This window comes from Ochotona princeps, chromosome 5 (genome assembly GCF_030435755.1).
Source record: "Ochotona princeps isolate mOchPri1 chromosome 5, mOchPri1.hap1, whole genome shotgun sequence".
In the NCBI taxonomy this organism is placed as follows: Eukaryota; Metazoa; Chordata; class Mammalia; order Lagomorpha; family Ochotonidae; genus Ochotona; species Ochotona princeps.
The window spans coordinates 86,461,774-86,480,677 of NC_080836.1; the positions used below are offsets into that span (position 1 = coordinate 86,461,774).

An 18,904-nucleotide genomic window follows, 5' to 3' on the forward strand; every position below is an offset into this window, starting at 1 on the left:
CTAGGGTGGACTCTGTCAGCCAATGGACCTTGGTAAGATTTTTTCAACCTTGGAGCAATGAAACCAACACAGCCTCAGAACTGTGAAAACTACCATAGCCTCATAACACTCTTTTCCACTTTGGAGTTTATAAGATGACATCAACTAGACATCTCCATCCCCAGGTACTGGTGTAGTTTGGCAGCTGGGGGCAGCCTCCTCCACGTCTCTCCCCCGAAACCCCATATGGGAGAAAAGGGAAATTGGGAGCACTTGTCCACCTACTTTCCCCTATTCCTTGACCTTCCCCAGCTTGTTTCATGGGCCTGCATTCTTGTCAACTATGTGAGAAACATTTAAAAAGAAAGAAAGAAAGAACCAAAGAGAAAAGCTGCAACACATGGCAAGCTCAAGGAAAGAGGTATCTTATCCTTGTCCTAAAAAAAATCTTTTAATAAGTAATACATTTACATAAGAAAAAGATACCACTTTAAGATAAAATATTTGGAGCACACTTTTAAAATATGTCACAGTTAGGAATAAGTGAATTACTTTATGTCAGGGAAGAAAGTAAAATATATACTTTAGCAATTTTGCTTTAATGTTTGCATTAATTTCATTTTTGTACTGTCCAAGTTTAAGAGTTAATGCTTGAAACAGTTTTACATAATTCACATTCATGTTAAAAAAATTAAGATCAGACTTAAGCATAACGGGGAAATGTAAAGAAAGATAATACAGGCATTACCTCACAATCCTTAGCACTTTGTAACGTAATTTGTCAATGTAGACGAAAATGTCATTTCCATCACATCTTCATATTAAAATTAAAATTTAATATATGATTATGGATAGAAGGAACACATAAAACTGGCTTCAAAGCATGCTATATTAATTTTCCACCTTTAACTTCTTGGCTATAGCAATGCATGCTAAAAATTAAATGAGATTCATTCAGAATTCTGATATTTCTGTTTCTTTAATGCACTATATCCTGCTACCAAAAAAAAAAATCAAACTTGTTCTCTACTGCTTAATGACTTATAACACAGAGAAAAATTTCAAGTTGTGTGCAATGACTATAGTTTAAAAGTTAAAGCAACAAGAAGAGTTAAGTTGCAATATAATATAGCAATCCATTTGAATGAAAACTATAATTTCAAATTAAGAGTAACAATATTTGATTTCCCACAGAAATTTTGGTGTGAGCATCGTATTAGTCAAAATATACCACAGCTTTCATCACTTATATAGTAATTTGAAAATGTATATCTCAATTATCCTGGATTAATAATAATTACTATCATAATAACTACAAAACTTTAAACAACACAAAAATTTATGTAACATCTGTTTGCTTATTCCATTATAGTGCAACAAGTCACACTGCAGTTGACAGTGTTCCTTTTGACCAAGTTTAAGCCAAAAATGTCATATGTATCCTGAAAACTTTATCAGCTGCTTAAAGAATACACATAATTATTGCTTAGGTGGTTCCTAGCTACATACCAAAACTGCAAGTTGCTTGAAACTGTTTTACAGCACTTGAAGTTCCCTATGTTACCTTTCTCTTCAATGAGTTGGTGACACTCACCAGAGTGGGTCCTGAGGTGTCCTGTGAGGGCGTCCCTTCTTCTACAGGCATAACTACAGAAAGGACATTTGAACGGCTTCTCTCCAGAGTGTAACTTTATGTGTCTCAGAAGGTTGCCCTTCTGAGTAAAAGAAGCTCCACACTGGTTACAGTGGAAGGGGCGTTCACCTGTTGAGAGAACAACAAGCAGAAAAGATCAAGCAGGTTATGCGCAAGGGTTCAATTCAGCATCTGTTGTAAACCACAGTCAGCTCTCTGTGCTAAAATGTTCACTTCTATCATAGTCTGCTAAGCATTGCTCTTCCTATAATTGATCATGATACCGAAGTCAAGCTTTAAGTAGCTGTTTTCCCTCTTCATATAAATTTGATAAGATTTCCATTGTTGACTCAGAAGAATAAAGATACTATTCACTATTGTTTGAATAACCAGGCTCCATTATTTAAAGTGTGTATCTAGTTGATTTTCATGTAATATTTCAGTTTCACAATGTCATTAATGGCTCATTATTTTTAATATCAATTTTCAAATTAAGAAATCAAAGCTTATGTATCAAAGTATCCAAATACAATCACAGGGACAGAGGACTCTGGAGTGAGGCTTGCATATCTGGTCAGTATGCCTTCCAGGATTCTTTATCTTACATTGTCCTACATTACCATGTTATCTTGTTAAGAGTCACAGAAATTCTAAGTGAGAAAAGACATTTAGTTGATAAAGTCAACTTCATTTAGATGATAAAGTCAAGGGGCCAGAGAGGCTCAATGAATGACGTGGCTTATAAAAGTCTCAATAAAACTCTTCTCCATTGACAACGACAGCTTTGGCCAAGTGTTCTGATATTTTGAAAAATCTGAAGGATGTTATTATGTAGGCATTTCCTGTATATTCACTTTATTTTGTGAAATCACTTGTTTGGTAGAAATATTTTCTCTTTTTCTTCCTATTATGAATATTGCTATGAAACATAAAACATCAACTGACTCTGTTGCCATTAACCAGCCATCATCAATGCCATCAAACATAAAAATATGTGCATAATGAAATGGTAAAATGGGCAAATAGCTCAAACAGCTAGTGTCATTAAATAATGAATAGTATATTGAGCTTGCTTATCTACAAAACAGACATATTACAAGTTTTACAAATTACAAAAGTACATCATCAAAAATCATAAAATTTAGAATAAAAAGAAAACTAAAAAAATCACTTCAAATTGAACTAAATCAATTCTGTAATTCACATTAGATAATGACTATGTTAATAGTTTTCTTAAAATTATTTTGAATTTTCATATTTCAATATCTTTAATTGAAGCATTCATAATATTAGTGAATCACTTTTTGGTCCTTTGATGTAACTCATTACTTCTTTATTTGATAAAAGAGGCATAAAGAAGATAAACTGGTTACTTTTTGGCAGCAGTCACTGCAAATTATCATATAGCCTTTTTTTTAAATTTCTTTTACAACCTAAAGAAAACCAAAATTTTACAGGTAACAATATCTTAAAAGTAATCCACTTATGTGGTGGGAAATACGTTTTTGTTTTTTTTGCCTTAAGAAATATAAAATTCCTAGGAGCAAAGTTTATGGAAGGTCCCATTTTGATGTATTATGTTAAAAAAGATCATGTTGCAATTATTTTAAATTGTATTTTATCTAATAATTCATCTGGTAAACCTAAAATCTTTCCTAAGATCTCTTAGAAAATAATCAAGCTGTAAAGTCTATCAGATCTTTTATTTTTACATACAGTTACACAATATAACTTGATTCTTTAATGAAACAGTAGTTCACAAATTTCAGTTTACAGCTTTTTTAAAAAGCTTTCTCTGAACAGGAGAGCGAGAGGACAGTCTAAGGAACTGGCCATGTGTGTTCCATACTGGAGACGTTGGCAAGGAGGTCTTGGCCCCGACTTTGCTTGGCTCACTCTTGGCTACTGTAGGCATTTGGGCGAATGTTAGTATAGCGACAATAACTCTCTCTCTCTCCCTTTCCAATGACTAATTCTTAAAACAGAAGAAACATGGCTTTGGTATAATGGGAAGTAATGTTGCTAAGCGTACAAGCTGCAGGGTGGGGGCTTTGGAGTCTCCACGGCCATAGGATGTAAAGAACAAGGCACAATGAAGATCAGCAGCCATGCTCCTTTATTTCAATATAAAAGGTGTGATCACAACTCATTTTTTGAAAAATACCAATCTGAATTATGACTGTCTTCATCTATGCTTTTTAGTGTTGATACTCACTAATTCTATAGCTTTACTCATTTTTTGAAATATACTTTAACTTCTTTATCACCATCTTCATTACCATATCATCTGCCTTAATAATCCTAATCATTTCCATTATCATCATCATCATCATTTTAGTAATCCACTTACTTTAATTAATTCTGTTTTTACTGACATTTTCAGTAGCAGCAATAGAAGACAAAGATGAAATCAGGTAGTAATTCAGAAATTCTTATTTTTAACATATAAAGTGATGTTTCAGGAATAACCCCACTACAGGAATCATCACTGTTTAGTAATAAATAAATCTAAATGAATTAGCTAAATTTTAATAGACTATTTCTATAAAACATCAACAAGTGTTTTATTCAATGTTGCTGTCACCCATTTCCTTGCCTAGACATTAATAGGTAAAAAAATTATCTAACGATTAAGTAAAAGATCCAATTAGCCGCATTTTTCTTTTTGCAAAAGTTACATATGCAAAAAATATTCAATGTTTAAGGAACTGTAACCGCACATCTTAATTATTTCTTTGAGCTATTTCTTTAGATCAACAGGCCCTTTTAGAGTCAGGGGACTAAAAAAAATGATCATGCATTTCATATGTAAAAAAAAGCAAATTTAAAACATATTCCACCAGTATACCAAGTGCATCGGTGCTAGCACAACGTGACCTAATTGTGTAAAACAAGGTTGTCGCACATGTGATAGCTAGCTACGGCTTCCACCGGTGGGCAGAGGAGTCTGTACTAAAAACTCTAGATCCAGGAGAACAATAAAGATATGGCCATGATTTCCATGTCCAGTCTTTACCTGCACTGCTTTTTTTAAAAAGGTCATTTTACCAATCTATTGGTCTATTTTAGTATCTCATGAATAAGTTTATATGTAAATTTGTTATGCAATAAATGCAATTTCAATATTTTATATAAATTCATAAACAATAGTTCTAGACCTGTGCATAAATATTCAACAGAAATGCAAATATATATAAGTGTATTTGCTTTTAGCTAATATCACACAGAAGGTGTTCCTGTGTTGAATGGGATGGCCTCCCATAAATATACAAAATCTTAAGCACTTGCTTGAGAGAGGCCTAGGAGCAAAAGAATGGCTTTCCAAAGTGTAATCTACAAGATAGGGTGATGGAAGCTTAATTACAATGATGGGTGAGAGTATGCAACTCCAGAGAGGTGAAAAATTACGGGAATCTCCTACTTAAAGTATTCCCATCCACTTATGCTCGCACATGAATTTATTTATTATCCCTATATAGTTAGTTGTTCTTATATTCCCAGTGAAGAATGCCTGGTGTATCCGATGACAATATTACCTGACTACTTAAAAGTAGCAATGCCAAAGAAGTAACAATAAGCCATTGATCAGACACAAGATTGGCACTACAGTAAAGTATGAAAGAAGAGGGAAATTAGATCTGATATCCCACCTTATAAATAGGGTGGTTGTATATGTTCTTCACCATCAATTTTGTATTAGATAGTCTATGAGCTAAATTTATGTGAAAATATTTCCTAAAACCTTGATAAAGAGATTGAACATAGTTTCTTTCATATTAGCCAGAAATAATTGATAGGAGTGGAAAGTTCAGAATGCAGGCAGTGGTTCATGGTATTAAGAAGAAAAACAAAATTGGTAAGCAGCCAGGTTCTGATTTATTTTTCTTAATCTAGTTTGAAGAAACAAAATTAGACCCCTCTATTCTCAAATAGCATGAAAATGTCAGGATTCACTCCAAACATAAACTGGGTTAATAAAATAATATTTAAATGGATACTTAAAGGTATCATACCCAAAATTTCAGAATCTAAAATGCATGATAGATATGCCAAGATTCTCCATGAAAAGAAACTTCCAGATTTGAAGAGTAATAATTTTCACAATACTTCAATAAATATTTTTAAAACTGTAGCTGTTTAGTTTCATATTCCTAGGCCATTTGAAAATCTAACTATTTATAAAAATTTTACATGTCTGTAAGATCATTTCAGGATTAAAATAATTCAACTCTACCTCAGTAGTATCAATTGTACAGTAGAACAGATGTTGAAGTATTAACTGTATTTACGTACTAACAATCTTCGTAAATTCCGCCATAGATACTGGGATGCAATGATTAATGAAAATTCCAAGAAATGAGCAATCTGGAACTTCAAATTTTCAAAAAATTTACCTCACAAAATATTTATTAAAATATTTTCAAAATTGTTTAGTATAGTGCTCTGACTTAAAATTAACAATATATGGAATTCAACTGTAGAGTTATTAGAGTGATTTTTTTGGTTTGCATTTTACTAAGAGGAATTATATATTTGTATGAATTTAATCTTCCTCAGCATTATCACTTTCTATAGAATGCTATGAAACTCATAAACCACACTTAGGATTACTCCACAACAGAATGAAAAATTGGTTTTATAGTTTTTCCTCCAAGCCCCTGGTTTTGTTCTTATTGAAAGAGCACAATCTTGATTTTTTAGCTTATTCTAGGACCTTTAAAAAAACTATAAAGAAAAATAACTAGCACTGCTTACATAAATCTTTTAAAACATACTGCTGTTTAAAAAGGAAATTTTGAATAAGATACAAAAGCAAATATATGACTACATGATTGGAAAAAGTGTGTAAGTTCTAAAGCTGATAATCTGATTTGTGATAACACTGATTTTAATGCATGATGTCCCACAGTAACCTAAATTACTGTCTTATGGTGAGAATTCATAACAAATTCTTGGTATATTAATATGCCAACCTGGTTATATTAGGAACAACAACAACAAATCAGTCTGGCTATCAAGAAATCTTAGTTCAATACTTAGCAAAACATTATCTCAAGCAAAGGGACAGTGAACAAAGATAAATCAGTGTCTCCTGTGTTCCTCATGTTTTAAGCACCTAAATATTAAACGGTTAAGAAGTAAACTTTCTTGATTGTGAATTATCTTTTCCAAAAGCAGCATATGTTAAAACTGTATTAGTTATTGATGATTTTGCTGTACAACATTATTTTGTATTAGAGAGAAAGGGACCACCACCTCTAAATCAATGGTCTTCATGTGTTACCACAATCTCATTTCTGTTGCTTACATCATCATCATCATCATCATCATCATCATCATCATCATCATAATAGCAGCTGAGGTTATGGAGGCATCCATCTCCTCATTCAGTGGGTTTTCATGAAGGATTTTCCATCTATCTAATATCCAAAGTATGTATTAAGCTGAGGGTTTTTCTTCACTCTATTCCATTGAATAGAGTGTATTCAATAGGAAGTATTACATACTTCCACCTGCACATCTAACATCCTTTGTCATATCTGATCCTACATATTTCCTGGCAGGAGTTATAACCAGAGACTACAGGAAGGCAGTCATTTGCCTGAAGTAGGAAAAGCTATCTGTCCATTATTACAGTGATCCTGTGGTAAGCAAAGATTGATTGGAAATTGTATTTCAACAAGTTAACTTAATAAAATGAAAATGATTTGCTCCTATAGAAAGGCATGAGTGCCATTCTGCAGTATAAGCTCATGGCTAGCAAACTTACATTACCTGCCCATGGGTATGGAAAACTATGTATGGGCATATAAAAAGATTAAACTACAAAATGAAATTCTCCTATACCTTTTGAACCCTTGTCATATTATTGCTATGTTAAGAAGTGTGGAAACTGAATCCCAAACTTCTTTTTCTGATAGGGTATTTAGATTTGAAGGTTGGAAGTCAAGACCCAGATTACTCTCTGCATTTCAGCAATCCAATACTAGCATTCTAAAAAAGGTAGTTTCACTATTGCCACCCCTGAATACAAAGGAAAGAGAATAGATGTCAGGTAATATCAACATCAGATGTCACAGGCAGTCATCAGGTTATTCTTTCAGCTGCTTACCAGTATGACTCCTTTTATGTACCATAAGCACATTGGGCCCAATGCAAACCATGCCACAGACGTCACATTTCAGTTTACCATTCGGAAGCCGGATTCCTCCCTCGCCTTGAAGCTCCTGGACTTTCCTGTTGTCAGCCACCTCGCTGTTCTCAATCAGGGGCTCTTCTAGGCTGCTCCCCTCATCATGGCCCCTGATCTCATCTTCGCGGCTCAGGGGTTTCCTGTCACATTCTTCATCGCTCTGCATTTCTAGCTTTACTGAGTTTGCTGCAATTGAGAAAGAAGACATTTTGAGTACATGTTATGTGCTCTGACCTACACTTTCCCACTCACTGTCATTCTAACATGTGGGTGAAAATGATAGATATAGTAGAATATAGTCAATCAACAAGTGCTGTGCTAGTTCCCACTGTGGTGTCTCTTAGTCAAGGTTGGCTATAAAGGTGAAAATGACTCAGGCCAGGTGTAGGTAAACAGCACAAACCTTTATTCCTATGTATATTTCTTTCTTTAACCCAGTTATGCCATTTAACTAGTAAAAGAATTCTTTAAATAGTTCTGAGATTGGCTTTGGTAACCAACGCTATTAAGACTGAGACATTAAGAACCCTTTAGAAATACTGTTTAATCAACTGAGCTATGCCTCTTTTTAATTTAACAATCATTACATAGACTTCATATTCTCTGCTTCACATCAGAATACTTGTATGAACCTGCTTCTGAACAGGACAAGAGAAACAACTCAGGATGTTAATCCAGCAAATGTCTTTGACATATGAAAGGCTTACTGCTAAGACAAATGTCCTAAAATCAGAGTAAACACATTATACTTGGTTAAGAGCTGTATAAACATAAGGCAAAGTGCACAAACTTCACCTACTTTTAATATATTTGGGCTTTGCCGTCTCCTGAACCCCAATATATCCATACAAAAGTTCTCTATGGAACTTACACATCTGCAAACCAAGATTTTATGTCTATTCTCATACCAAAAAAAAAAAAATAAGCTAATGACAGGAATGGCATAACACACATGTACACACTTGAGACTCTTAAGAAATTTAACGCCTTCTGTTTGCTGTTTTTGGATCATCCACAGAAAAGTTGGAATCTTCTTAGCATAGTGTTCATTCTGGATTGCTGACAGTCTTCTCATGAAGTGTAAGCAAGCTTTAATGAATATCAACTTTTTCGACAGACAGCGGCCCAAGAACTTGGGTCCCTGCCAACCACACAAGAGACCCGGATGGAGTTCCTGGCCTGGCATCTGTTCATCCCAGCCCTAGCTGTTGCAGGCATTTTGGGGGTGTACTGAGGGATAGAAGATGTTTATTTCTCTCCATCTCTATCTCTCTGCTACTCTGCCTTTCAAATAAATAAATAATAAACCTCTTAAAAAATCGATATCAGATTTTTCTTATACAGGGATGTCGAGATTTAGGAAACATCAAAGTTACTGAACAAAACAAAGTATTTGGCACTACTTGATTAGAGGAAATAGTCTCATAAAAACAAAGTAAGCTCTTGTCATTCTGTTTGTTTTCCTAGAGAAACCACATTTTCTGTATTTTGTCACTGCTGCTTAATCACGACAGGCAATGTGATTCTTCCCCTGCTCCTCTCTCTGGAGCATCCCTATTATCCAGAGGAGCGGCAGATCAGCAAACATACATTGAAGTAATTAACGTCTGAAGCTTATCTGCAAGCTTGAGGAGAATTAGGATGACTGAAAAAAAATTGTAATATGGTTTGTTCAGACTGAGGATCCCTAATTCTTTAAAAATCTCAAGAAATGTTAAGGTCTTCCTGTTTTCGATAAAGCAGGATGATAATGGTTCCTACTTCGTAGGGTTCTTCTGAGCAGTGAGAAAACACAGGTAATGAGCTTATCATTTTTCTTCAAACATACAGTACTCTTTTTATTTTTAAAAATTTGAGGATAATTCTAGCACATACATTATTTTGAGAATACAATAGAGCCTGTGAGTTTTATCCTATTTATATATAACTACTAATGTACTTTTTTAAAGAATGAGGACAATTTTTTAACCATCTTTATATCCCAAGCATACTTAAGAAATGTGAGATATATAGGAAATGACCAATCACTATTCACTATGATATTCTACTAATTTGTGTAAAAAACGTTTTGCTTTAATCAAGTTAAACACCCACAGAGATCTGCCAGTCTGATAGATAAAAATGGTATTTTGCTATAGTTTCTAATATACATTTTAAATTTTGAATGAAAGTGGAATGTATTTTATGCCCTAAATATTATATATTATTTGAATCTGAAACTACAGACTTCTTAAAGTTCAAATCATCAAAGAACTGAGGAATAAGATTTAATGTTATACCATTATATTTCAATTTTTTATAGTAAGAATACTAGAATATGAACAGCAAAACAATATTTCATATGAATTAAAAATGCCAGTTAAAAATCATTAGCTATTAGAAATACATTAGAACTTTCTATCCAGAATATATCTGAAATTAAATATGAGAGTATATTTTTCCTAGAAGTGAAATAAAGAATAATAAATCTTTTCCCTAACAAGGATATATTCCATGAAAAACGTTTATGATGTGTGAGTGTAGATATTCTATTGCTATCCTCAAATAGTAAATGAATGAGGTGTAATAAAAAGGTCCTCAAAAAGATAATGGAAAGTATGCATTATAAACACTATGCATTCATTCTACTTTTGCAATAAATTTCAGTTTGATAAAGCTTTTGAAGTCGTGTCAGATATTTTAATAAACACATTTTAAGTAACTTTTTTAAAGATGTATTTATTTTTATCGGTAAGGCAGATTTATAGAAAGGAGACAGAAAAATGTTCCACCCAGTGGTTCACTCCACAAGAGGCTCAACAGCCGGAGTTGAGCCAATCCAAACCCAGGAGACCAAAGCCTCCTCCAGGTCTCAGAGATGGTTCAGGGTTCCCAAGGCTTTGGCCTGTCCTCTACTGCTTTCCCAGGCCATAAGCAGGAACAGAATGGAAAACGGAGCTTTCAGAACATGAACCAGTGCCTATATCGGACGCCAACACTTGCAGGTGGACGACTAGTAAATTGAGCCAGTGGCCAGCCCACTACTACACACATGTTAACACGCATATTTATGGTGGCCTAATCTCTCAAAAATTTGTTAGAAATTTTCAGCTTAAATACAATTCAACAAGTCTTTGATTCTCAACTACAAAATGGAAAAATTTACTTGAACTGTTTTATGATCTATTTTCACTACTTACAATGTTTTTAATTAATTGAGAGCACCGAATGATGAAATGTACATGTTGGGTAAACTCTGGTGTATTCTAAATTATTATTCATGTATTAAAGGTTGTACAATGGGGGCTGGTATATTGGTGTATCAGGTTAATACTCTGCTGGGAGAGATGGTATCCAATATGGGCAACAGTTCTTATCCTGGCTGCTCCACTTTGGATTCAACTCTCTGCTGTTGGCCTGGGAAAGCAAAGGGGGATGGCACAAGGCCTTGGGCCCTTGCACCCATGTGTGAGACCTATAAGAACTTCATGCCCCTGAGCTTTGGACTGGTCCAGCTCTGACCACTGTGCCTATTTAGGGAGTAAACCAGTGAATGGAAGATGTCTATCTCTGTAATCAATGAGTTTAAAGTAAAATTTTAAAAATCTTTAAAATAGAAGAGTTGTATTATGACTATGTGTAGCTGTAAGAGGTGAATGAACTCTTCCCACCAATAACTAATGAATAACATTTCTATTATTTTAATTTTTGAATCTCTGAAATTGGAGCTTTAATCTTCATTACATATAACTTTTTTATAATTTGGTAATAAGAAGACATTCTCATAAATGATTTCATTTAATTTTTAAGTTTGACAGAAATCATACTGCTGAAATCTCAATACCAACAACTGCTTCCACTTGTATCTCTGATATGAAATTATACACACACACACAAAACCTTGAGAATTTAAATAGTACAATAAATAATAGTTTAATAAAAACAGTACTCTTCAGAATAAATTAACAATGAAAAGAGTATACAAAATGTAAGTCATCAAGTTTTTTTCTCATTCAGTGTTGAAATCATTAATAATTACACTGTAAACAGAGCCAAATAAGTTCACCAAAAAGAATAAAGAGGTTTAATAGAGATATCCTCTATTTTCTTAATATAAAATGAGATGACATGGTTTATATTTACAGCAAAGGTGAGGTCAAATTTTAAGTCATAATAACCAAGAAAAATGGACTTTTATGCATTGTCAATAATTTACAGTAAGGCTGTTTAACACTTTTGTTGTAATGGTATTTCTGTTATATCAATTTTTATTAGTCTGTAGTTTGTCAACACAAGGAAAGGATAATAGAAGAAAAAATCTTCAGTGATTAAGTTTATGTAGAATGTATTTCAGGGAAACAATTTACTATGTTAAGGTGCTTATAAATACAAGTGTCATCTCCTCCTTTGTGATTTGGTAATACTACTAATGAGTGTTTAAAACTGCAATCTGCAAATGCTATAAAAAAGTTTAATTAACTCCATTTATAAATGATAGTACCAGTTGCTCTTTCCAAAAGTGACTTGTAGGCCAAACAAGTTCCAACTTTAAAAGTGTGTTTAGTAAATAAACTTGAAGTTGTATACTTAATGACTTCCTACTCATCACTTCTCAGAACATGATAGCAAATGTCTAGTTAGTCTATTCTTGCCTTCATTCAGTATAAATAAATAAATGAATGAATTGCTGTTTTCTAAAACAAAATTGGGTGAAAGTATTTTACTCTGTGAATCTGCTGAGAACAATGAACATATGTCCAATGGAAATTTTCTTTGTCACTACTACTGAACTTCTAACAATCCAAACATTACTAACAAGGATGAGTGGGAAATAAAATGTAAAATGTTGTTACATGTAGTCATAGATCCCACACCCAAAGAACTTACCCACATCAATCAACAAGAAACAAATACAACACTGAATACTCTGCAAGTTATCAAACCGGCATATTAAGTACATGGTTAAGTTATATTTTAAGACTAAAAAGTAAAATAAATAAAAAACAACTAAACAAGATCCCTGTGCTAGCATGGTTACACATAACCAACAAATAGGCAATGAAAGAGTTCATGATTTAGGGTATAGAAAATAATTTTACTACACTTGATCTTAGCCAAAAGGCTGAGAAGTGATGAAAATAATTTTAATAACATATACAATTCAGTTGTACAATATATTGAACTAAATGGTTGTAAAGTTAAAAAGGCTTTCCCTTCGAAACTGGGAAGTTACTTGACTATATTAGGCTATCATTTTACCTTGTCACCACTCTAAAGACAGTATAAAAATTAACAATGCTTGGCAATGAGTTTGTTCAAATAATATAAAATTATCTATTTTAACAGTTATAAATCAAGTTTTCCAGCCAGAAAAAGGAGGGATTATTACATTTTTTCTCAATTTAAAGGAATGTAATACTACCTATTTAGAGAATAGAGATTTCTGTATTTTTCTTATCAAACTTTTGATTTACTTCTTTCTAGTTTCCAATTAGATGTTAAAATTTTAATTTTTACAGGAAGTGAATACTATTCTAAAGAAATATTTGATTCATAATGCTGAACAACACCTAAGATAATATTCTTGCCAAATTGAGGAAAATATCTTTCATATGTGCTGTGTATGTAGTTTATCATAAACCTGTTTTCAGTTGTGTGAAAATTCAACAGAACACTTAAGGGATTTTATATCTTACAAGTATCAATTTCTCCCAGTCCATGCCAAAGAGATACTTGAAATGGTGTTACTTGCACTAACTGCATCAATACACCTCTCTACTACGCTAGAGAAGTTGTTTCTGCACTGGCATACCCCTTTCATTTAAACTTTTCAAATGGAAAACATCAAATGTGATTAAATCTGTGCTAATAGACCAGTAACTGTTTAAAATGTGTGTCAGAATGCAAACTACATTCAAAACTACAAAGCCAAATCATTTGCTAAAAATTCACCAACCATGTAACACAACAATTATATCAAAATCTATTTTCAGGTTCTATTCAACCATTTCTATAGCCTTAACAAAGCACTGTGTTCTTTTAAACTGTGGATAAATAAATTGGTATGTCTTCCATATCAGCTTCCTCATGATATCGTTAAAGTATTTGTTTTATAAATTGTTAGGTAAGTTCAGACACTTGTATCACAGAACTGCAGCTCAGTCATTTGCTGGTAGCATTGTGAGTCTGTATATCATCACATTTCACATTGTCTCATTTTTTTGCCTCCCTTTTCTGTCTAGGATAGTTAGAATAATACATCTTAAGCAGGGGAGCAATTCTACATGAACAGTCTTGATTTCTACCATACCGTTTTTCCAACAACTATGTAGTAAGGTTACCCTGAACTTGGTAGTGAGAAATCAGGATTTCCACCCCCACCCCACATCACTTAACTGGTGGAGGACCTTGGGAAATCTGTGTACTCTAGCTTAGCCAGTCACGTGCATCTAACATTTGGAGAAACAACACTTGCTGATGCTGAAAATAGATGGTTGGGTATGATGATTTCTTGGAGACTAAGGATTTGGGGTCATTTCAATAATAATTATGATAACAATCATGTATAAAATTGTGATTTATTAAACTGGCTGTTTCATTTACTATTCAATGACTGACTTAGGGTAGAGCAATGGGTCAACAGTGAAGTACAGTTTTTAAGCAAGATTCTTAAGAATATAACATTAGTAAATATGGACTTGATATCACCTCAAAATTAGCCTCTTAGTCTGCTCATGTTTCCTTGATGTGATTCTGGGGCCCTGATTAAACAACTAACTTACATGAGTACTATACTTAGAACAAAAATCCATTGTGGGCAAATACATCTTTAAGTTAATATAAAGTGCTCTAAAATTATGACCTTCTATTAAAGAAGAAAAAAGGATTTCAAGATCAGAATGGCCCTGAAACTTAAGCATATTGTGATTTTTCATAAATCTGTATTGAAACTGAATGCATGTCTCACTCAAAAGCATAACCTCTTATTTTCAACATCTGTTTTGGTTTTAAGATCCCTGAGTCTGTTGATTTAATTGTTAAGAATCTCTGAATTATTCACTTTTTTTCACTAATTTCCTTATGCTAGTATGATTTACCAGTGGTATGTAAAGACAACTGTTAGAGAAAAAAGTCAATATTATCAAATTTAAACAACTAAACTGTTTATGAAGAATGATATCTTTTACTTTTATGACCCGTTTTCATACTGCTGTGTTAATGATTAATGTAAAATAAATTCTATCTATGAGCAACAAAGGTGGAACTTCTTTTACACTTAGAACTATTTTAACAACAAAGAGTACCAAGTATCCTCCTTATTGTCTTAGAAAAAAGAAAACTAAAACAATGGAGAGCAACTTGCCCAATTCCTTGATGAACCTGGAAATGCAGGAAACCTAACAGAAAATGCCCATCGTCAAAACACACACCTTTATTACCCAGGACAGTGGCACCATTGTAGACCAAGGATGAAGCTTCTACTTTTTTGGCACACAATAGTTCATGTGAAGTGCATGATGTGGACAAAATAAGCCTAGTTAAATAGAAATGCCATAGGCAAACAACAGTCTATCCCTTTATCCATCCTTTAAATGTATGATTTCATTTGCCAAGTTCAAAAGACTTAGCATCTGCCATGTCTTATATATCCAACTGTTTTTGCTACACCTTCTTGGGCAATACAACTACTTTAAGATCTTCATGTCCTCTCACCTGGAACAATTTCAACAGCTTTTTAACTGATCTCTTTTCTTCAACCTTTTGCCACACCTTAATCCCCCAATTTATACTGTGTAGTTGTTACATCAGTTTCCTAAGGCACAGCTCATATTGGTCTTCTACACCTTGATCTCTTTTTTTTACATTTTATTATGATTATGATACAATTCCATAGGCTCCTGGCATTTCCCTTATCCCCTCCCCAATTCCCAACATCCCCAGTTCCTCTATATCATTGCTAAAATATAGTTCTTCATACACAGTCATATGTCCATCACTGTGGGCATGGACAATGGCAGAGTGTCCAGCATCCTATTGTCAAGATATAGTGAACAGTTTCATTTTAGTCCATCTTTGTCTGGAAGTAGAAATGCATACTACATTGTATCCTCACATATGGATATGTCAGTCTCCATTTCACAGTTACTGTACATCCCCTCAAATGAAAAGTCATAATACAAAATCAACAACAGAAAGTAAAATAGAAATTTACAATGCCATGAAGCTAAATCACATGTTATTAGATATGACAGTCTCCATTACACAGCTACTATACATCCTCTTAAATGAAAAACAATAAAACAAAATCAACATCAGGGAGAAAAAAGAAATTAACAACACCATGCAGTTAAATAACATGCTACTAAATGACTAACGTGTAGCCGAAGAAATGAAAATCAGGAACCTTCTGGAAGAAAATGATGCCACTGTATGATGTACGAGTCACTGAATGATTTAATCAGAAGAAAGTGTTTTGAAGAGATGAAGCTAACAGAAAACAACAAAACCCATGCAATATAGTTTCCACTGATTTTTGTTGGTGAAGTGTCTCTTCTAGACAATAAATAGATGGGCTTTGTTTTTTAATCCAGTCTACTAATCTATGACATTAGCCAAAAGACCAAGAAATGGAATTCAATGACTGCCGACTGCCTAGAAACTAAACACAAAGGTGGTGTCGTGGAATTCTGGGATATTCACAGCAAAGTCTCATTGTAACCCTGAATCACATGTCCTGTTTTCAGGCATTCTCCAGGCAAATGCATCTGTGCACTTCCTGGAATACACTCTATATGTCTCTGTTTGCTGTTTTCCCCCATCTCCTGTTATTATTTTCTGGAATTATTCTATTTTATCAAAATTAGCATACATCATTCAATTCTCATTTATCTCCCACTCTTTTTTTTCTATGAATGTTTCTCATGTTACATGTTACAGAGGTTTCATTATGCGTCCCTGTCTACCCGCCCTTTTTCCATGCTGTTTCTGGTACTGGGTCTTTGAAAGGATCATATTTTTACTCATAGTTGTAAAACTATCCTGTCCTCACTCAGAGCACATTTGTTGAACTGCTGACATCAATTTCCACATCGTATTTCTCTAAGTTACTGAGATGCTCTACTACAAAGGAAATATTTCAACAGGTTAACATAAAGCATAAATAATCACACAATGTTAACTTAAGGAATACTATATGCTGGGAAAATTCTCAAGGGCATTAAAGGGATCAACTGATTCAAGCATGACTATTTTCGCATGTTACAGAGGAGGAAACTGAGGCTCAAAATGGGTGAATTTGTATGTCCAAGTCACACAGTCATTCAGAATCTGAACTGAAACTGCAACGTAGAACTCACTGATGACCAAACTCCTATTATCCTTATTCCACTTAAAGATAAAATAATTATTAGCTATATGCAAAGAAAAATTGATGTAAATCTATAAAACAATCAATTAGGACCATCTGATACATATATTTCTAACTCCATGTGTAATAAAGGTATGGTAGTTAGCCAGTTTGGGGAGAGAGAAAATCACCAGAGTTTGTTTTGGACGAAGCCCTAATTTATGTTGCCAAATGGTTTGAGTACATATTTTATCTCATATAAGAGCAATCTACGTTGAACTGGTGTTTGGCAACCACCTGCTTAATAGAACTGTGGGAGGCTTATGAAGCAAATTACATTGTGAAAGTATCTCTTTAATAAGGGGAGTACAAAATCCTTAGCCCAACTTCTATAAGTAAATCGTTACTATAGAAGAAAGCCAAGCGAGCACACTCTCATAAGGGACTCATGGCACAGGGCTGCCAGAGGTCACTAAGGACGCTTAAACCAGGTCAGAAGGCAGTGCTGCCGGCTCGCTAAAGAAAACGAGATAAGGAATGGAGCGGGGTGTCTGTTACAGGGCAACAGCAACAGAGGAGGAACCAAAGCCCTGCGACTCACTTGAGCAGCTTTACTGAGTCTCTGAAGTGCAGTGACAGAGAACATCACAGCTCTCCATCCCTGGGTTCAAATATCCTTGGGTCACACAGACAGAGATCAAGGCAACAAAAGCTCCTTCCTTGTGTTTCTCCATCAACTCTTCACTATTTGATTCTAATAAAGTCCACAATTGGCTCTGCAATTCAGGGTTGGTCACTTAAATTCATATATATTTATGTATCTGAAGAAATGTATCCAGCCGTGAGAAAGAGAAAACTTGTGGTGACTAAGGGAATTTACTCAGAACGCCACCAAGCAAATTTTTAGCACACCAGAGCAAGCTTATTGTTTTTGTTTTCCCACAATGTAGAGGTAGCAATAAAAAAAGGGAACTTAATTCCAGCTGCCTACCCCTAAAAAGAATGGGCACTTTCTGTAACTACATAATGTCTACATTAAAATATAAAATATAAAAATAATTATCAAGCAACAGGAGATATTAGATAAATAATAAGAACAATGGAGTAAAATGCCTGTACTCAAATTATTTCCATAAGTGAATATGAAAATGCTCACTGTTCCCTCTGTATAAAACAGGGATAATGTCCTTCACAAGACTGGGAAAGGATGTCATCAGTTACAGCCAGTCAGACAGCCCCAGGGTTAGGAGGCAAGGAGCATGGGCTCTTGGTCCAGTGCCCTTCAGTTTAAGGCCAAGTTCTTTCATTCATTAGCCACATGACCTTAGGAAATCTAGCCTCAATTTTCTCATCTATAAAATCAAGATAATGATGATACTTACCTCCTAGGGTTGTTCTGAGTATTAAATACACAGAATCTTGAAATAGTGGTTTATGCATGTTATCAAAATCTATGCATGAAATTTTAAAAAGTCCACCAAATGAATGTTTCTTTTAAATGCATTTTGCATAAGTTTACTGATCATGTGTCTCAATATCAGAACTTATTTTGTTTATTAATTTATAAGGAAGATAGAAAAGGCTTCATCTAATAGTACAGTATTTTAAGTAACGCTTAGTACTTTAAATAGTATTACAGGGATGGGTGTTGTGGAACAACAGGTTAAGCTGCCGCTTGGGATTCCAGCACCCCATACTGGAGTTCCTGGTTTGAGTTCTTTGCACTTTCGATCCAGCCTCCAGAGAGGCACCAGGTGACGTCTCACCTAGTTGG

General features: G+C 34.1%; 1 protein-coding gene and 1 pseudogene across 14 annotated transcripts in view; both read right to left on the bottom strand.

Moving 5' to 3' along the window:
- Window positions 1–18,904, bottom strand: part of IKZF2 (IKAROS family zinc finger 2) — a 164,811-nt gene that overhangs the window by 40,633 nt on the left and 105,274 nt on the right. For 11 of the 14 annotated variants that reach the window (XM_058664964.1, XM_058664960.1, XM_058664958.1 and 8 more), the window contains 2 exons: window positions 7,725–7,991; window positions 1,574–1,741 (listed from right to left, as the gene is read on the bottom strand). In XM_058664964.1, the coding sequence (XP_058520947.1) occupies window positions 1,574–1,741; window positions 7,725–7,991 (435 nt within the window). The remainder of the gene's footprint in view (window positions 1–1,573; window positions 1,742–7,724; window positions 7,992–18,904) is intronic. The other 3 variants (XM_004576866.2, XM_058664959.1, XM_058664961.1) reach the window with 2 other exon arrangements.
- Window positions 12,846–12,918, bottom strand: LOC118757884 (U2 spliceosomal RNA; annotated as a pseudogene).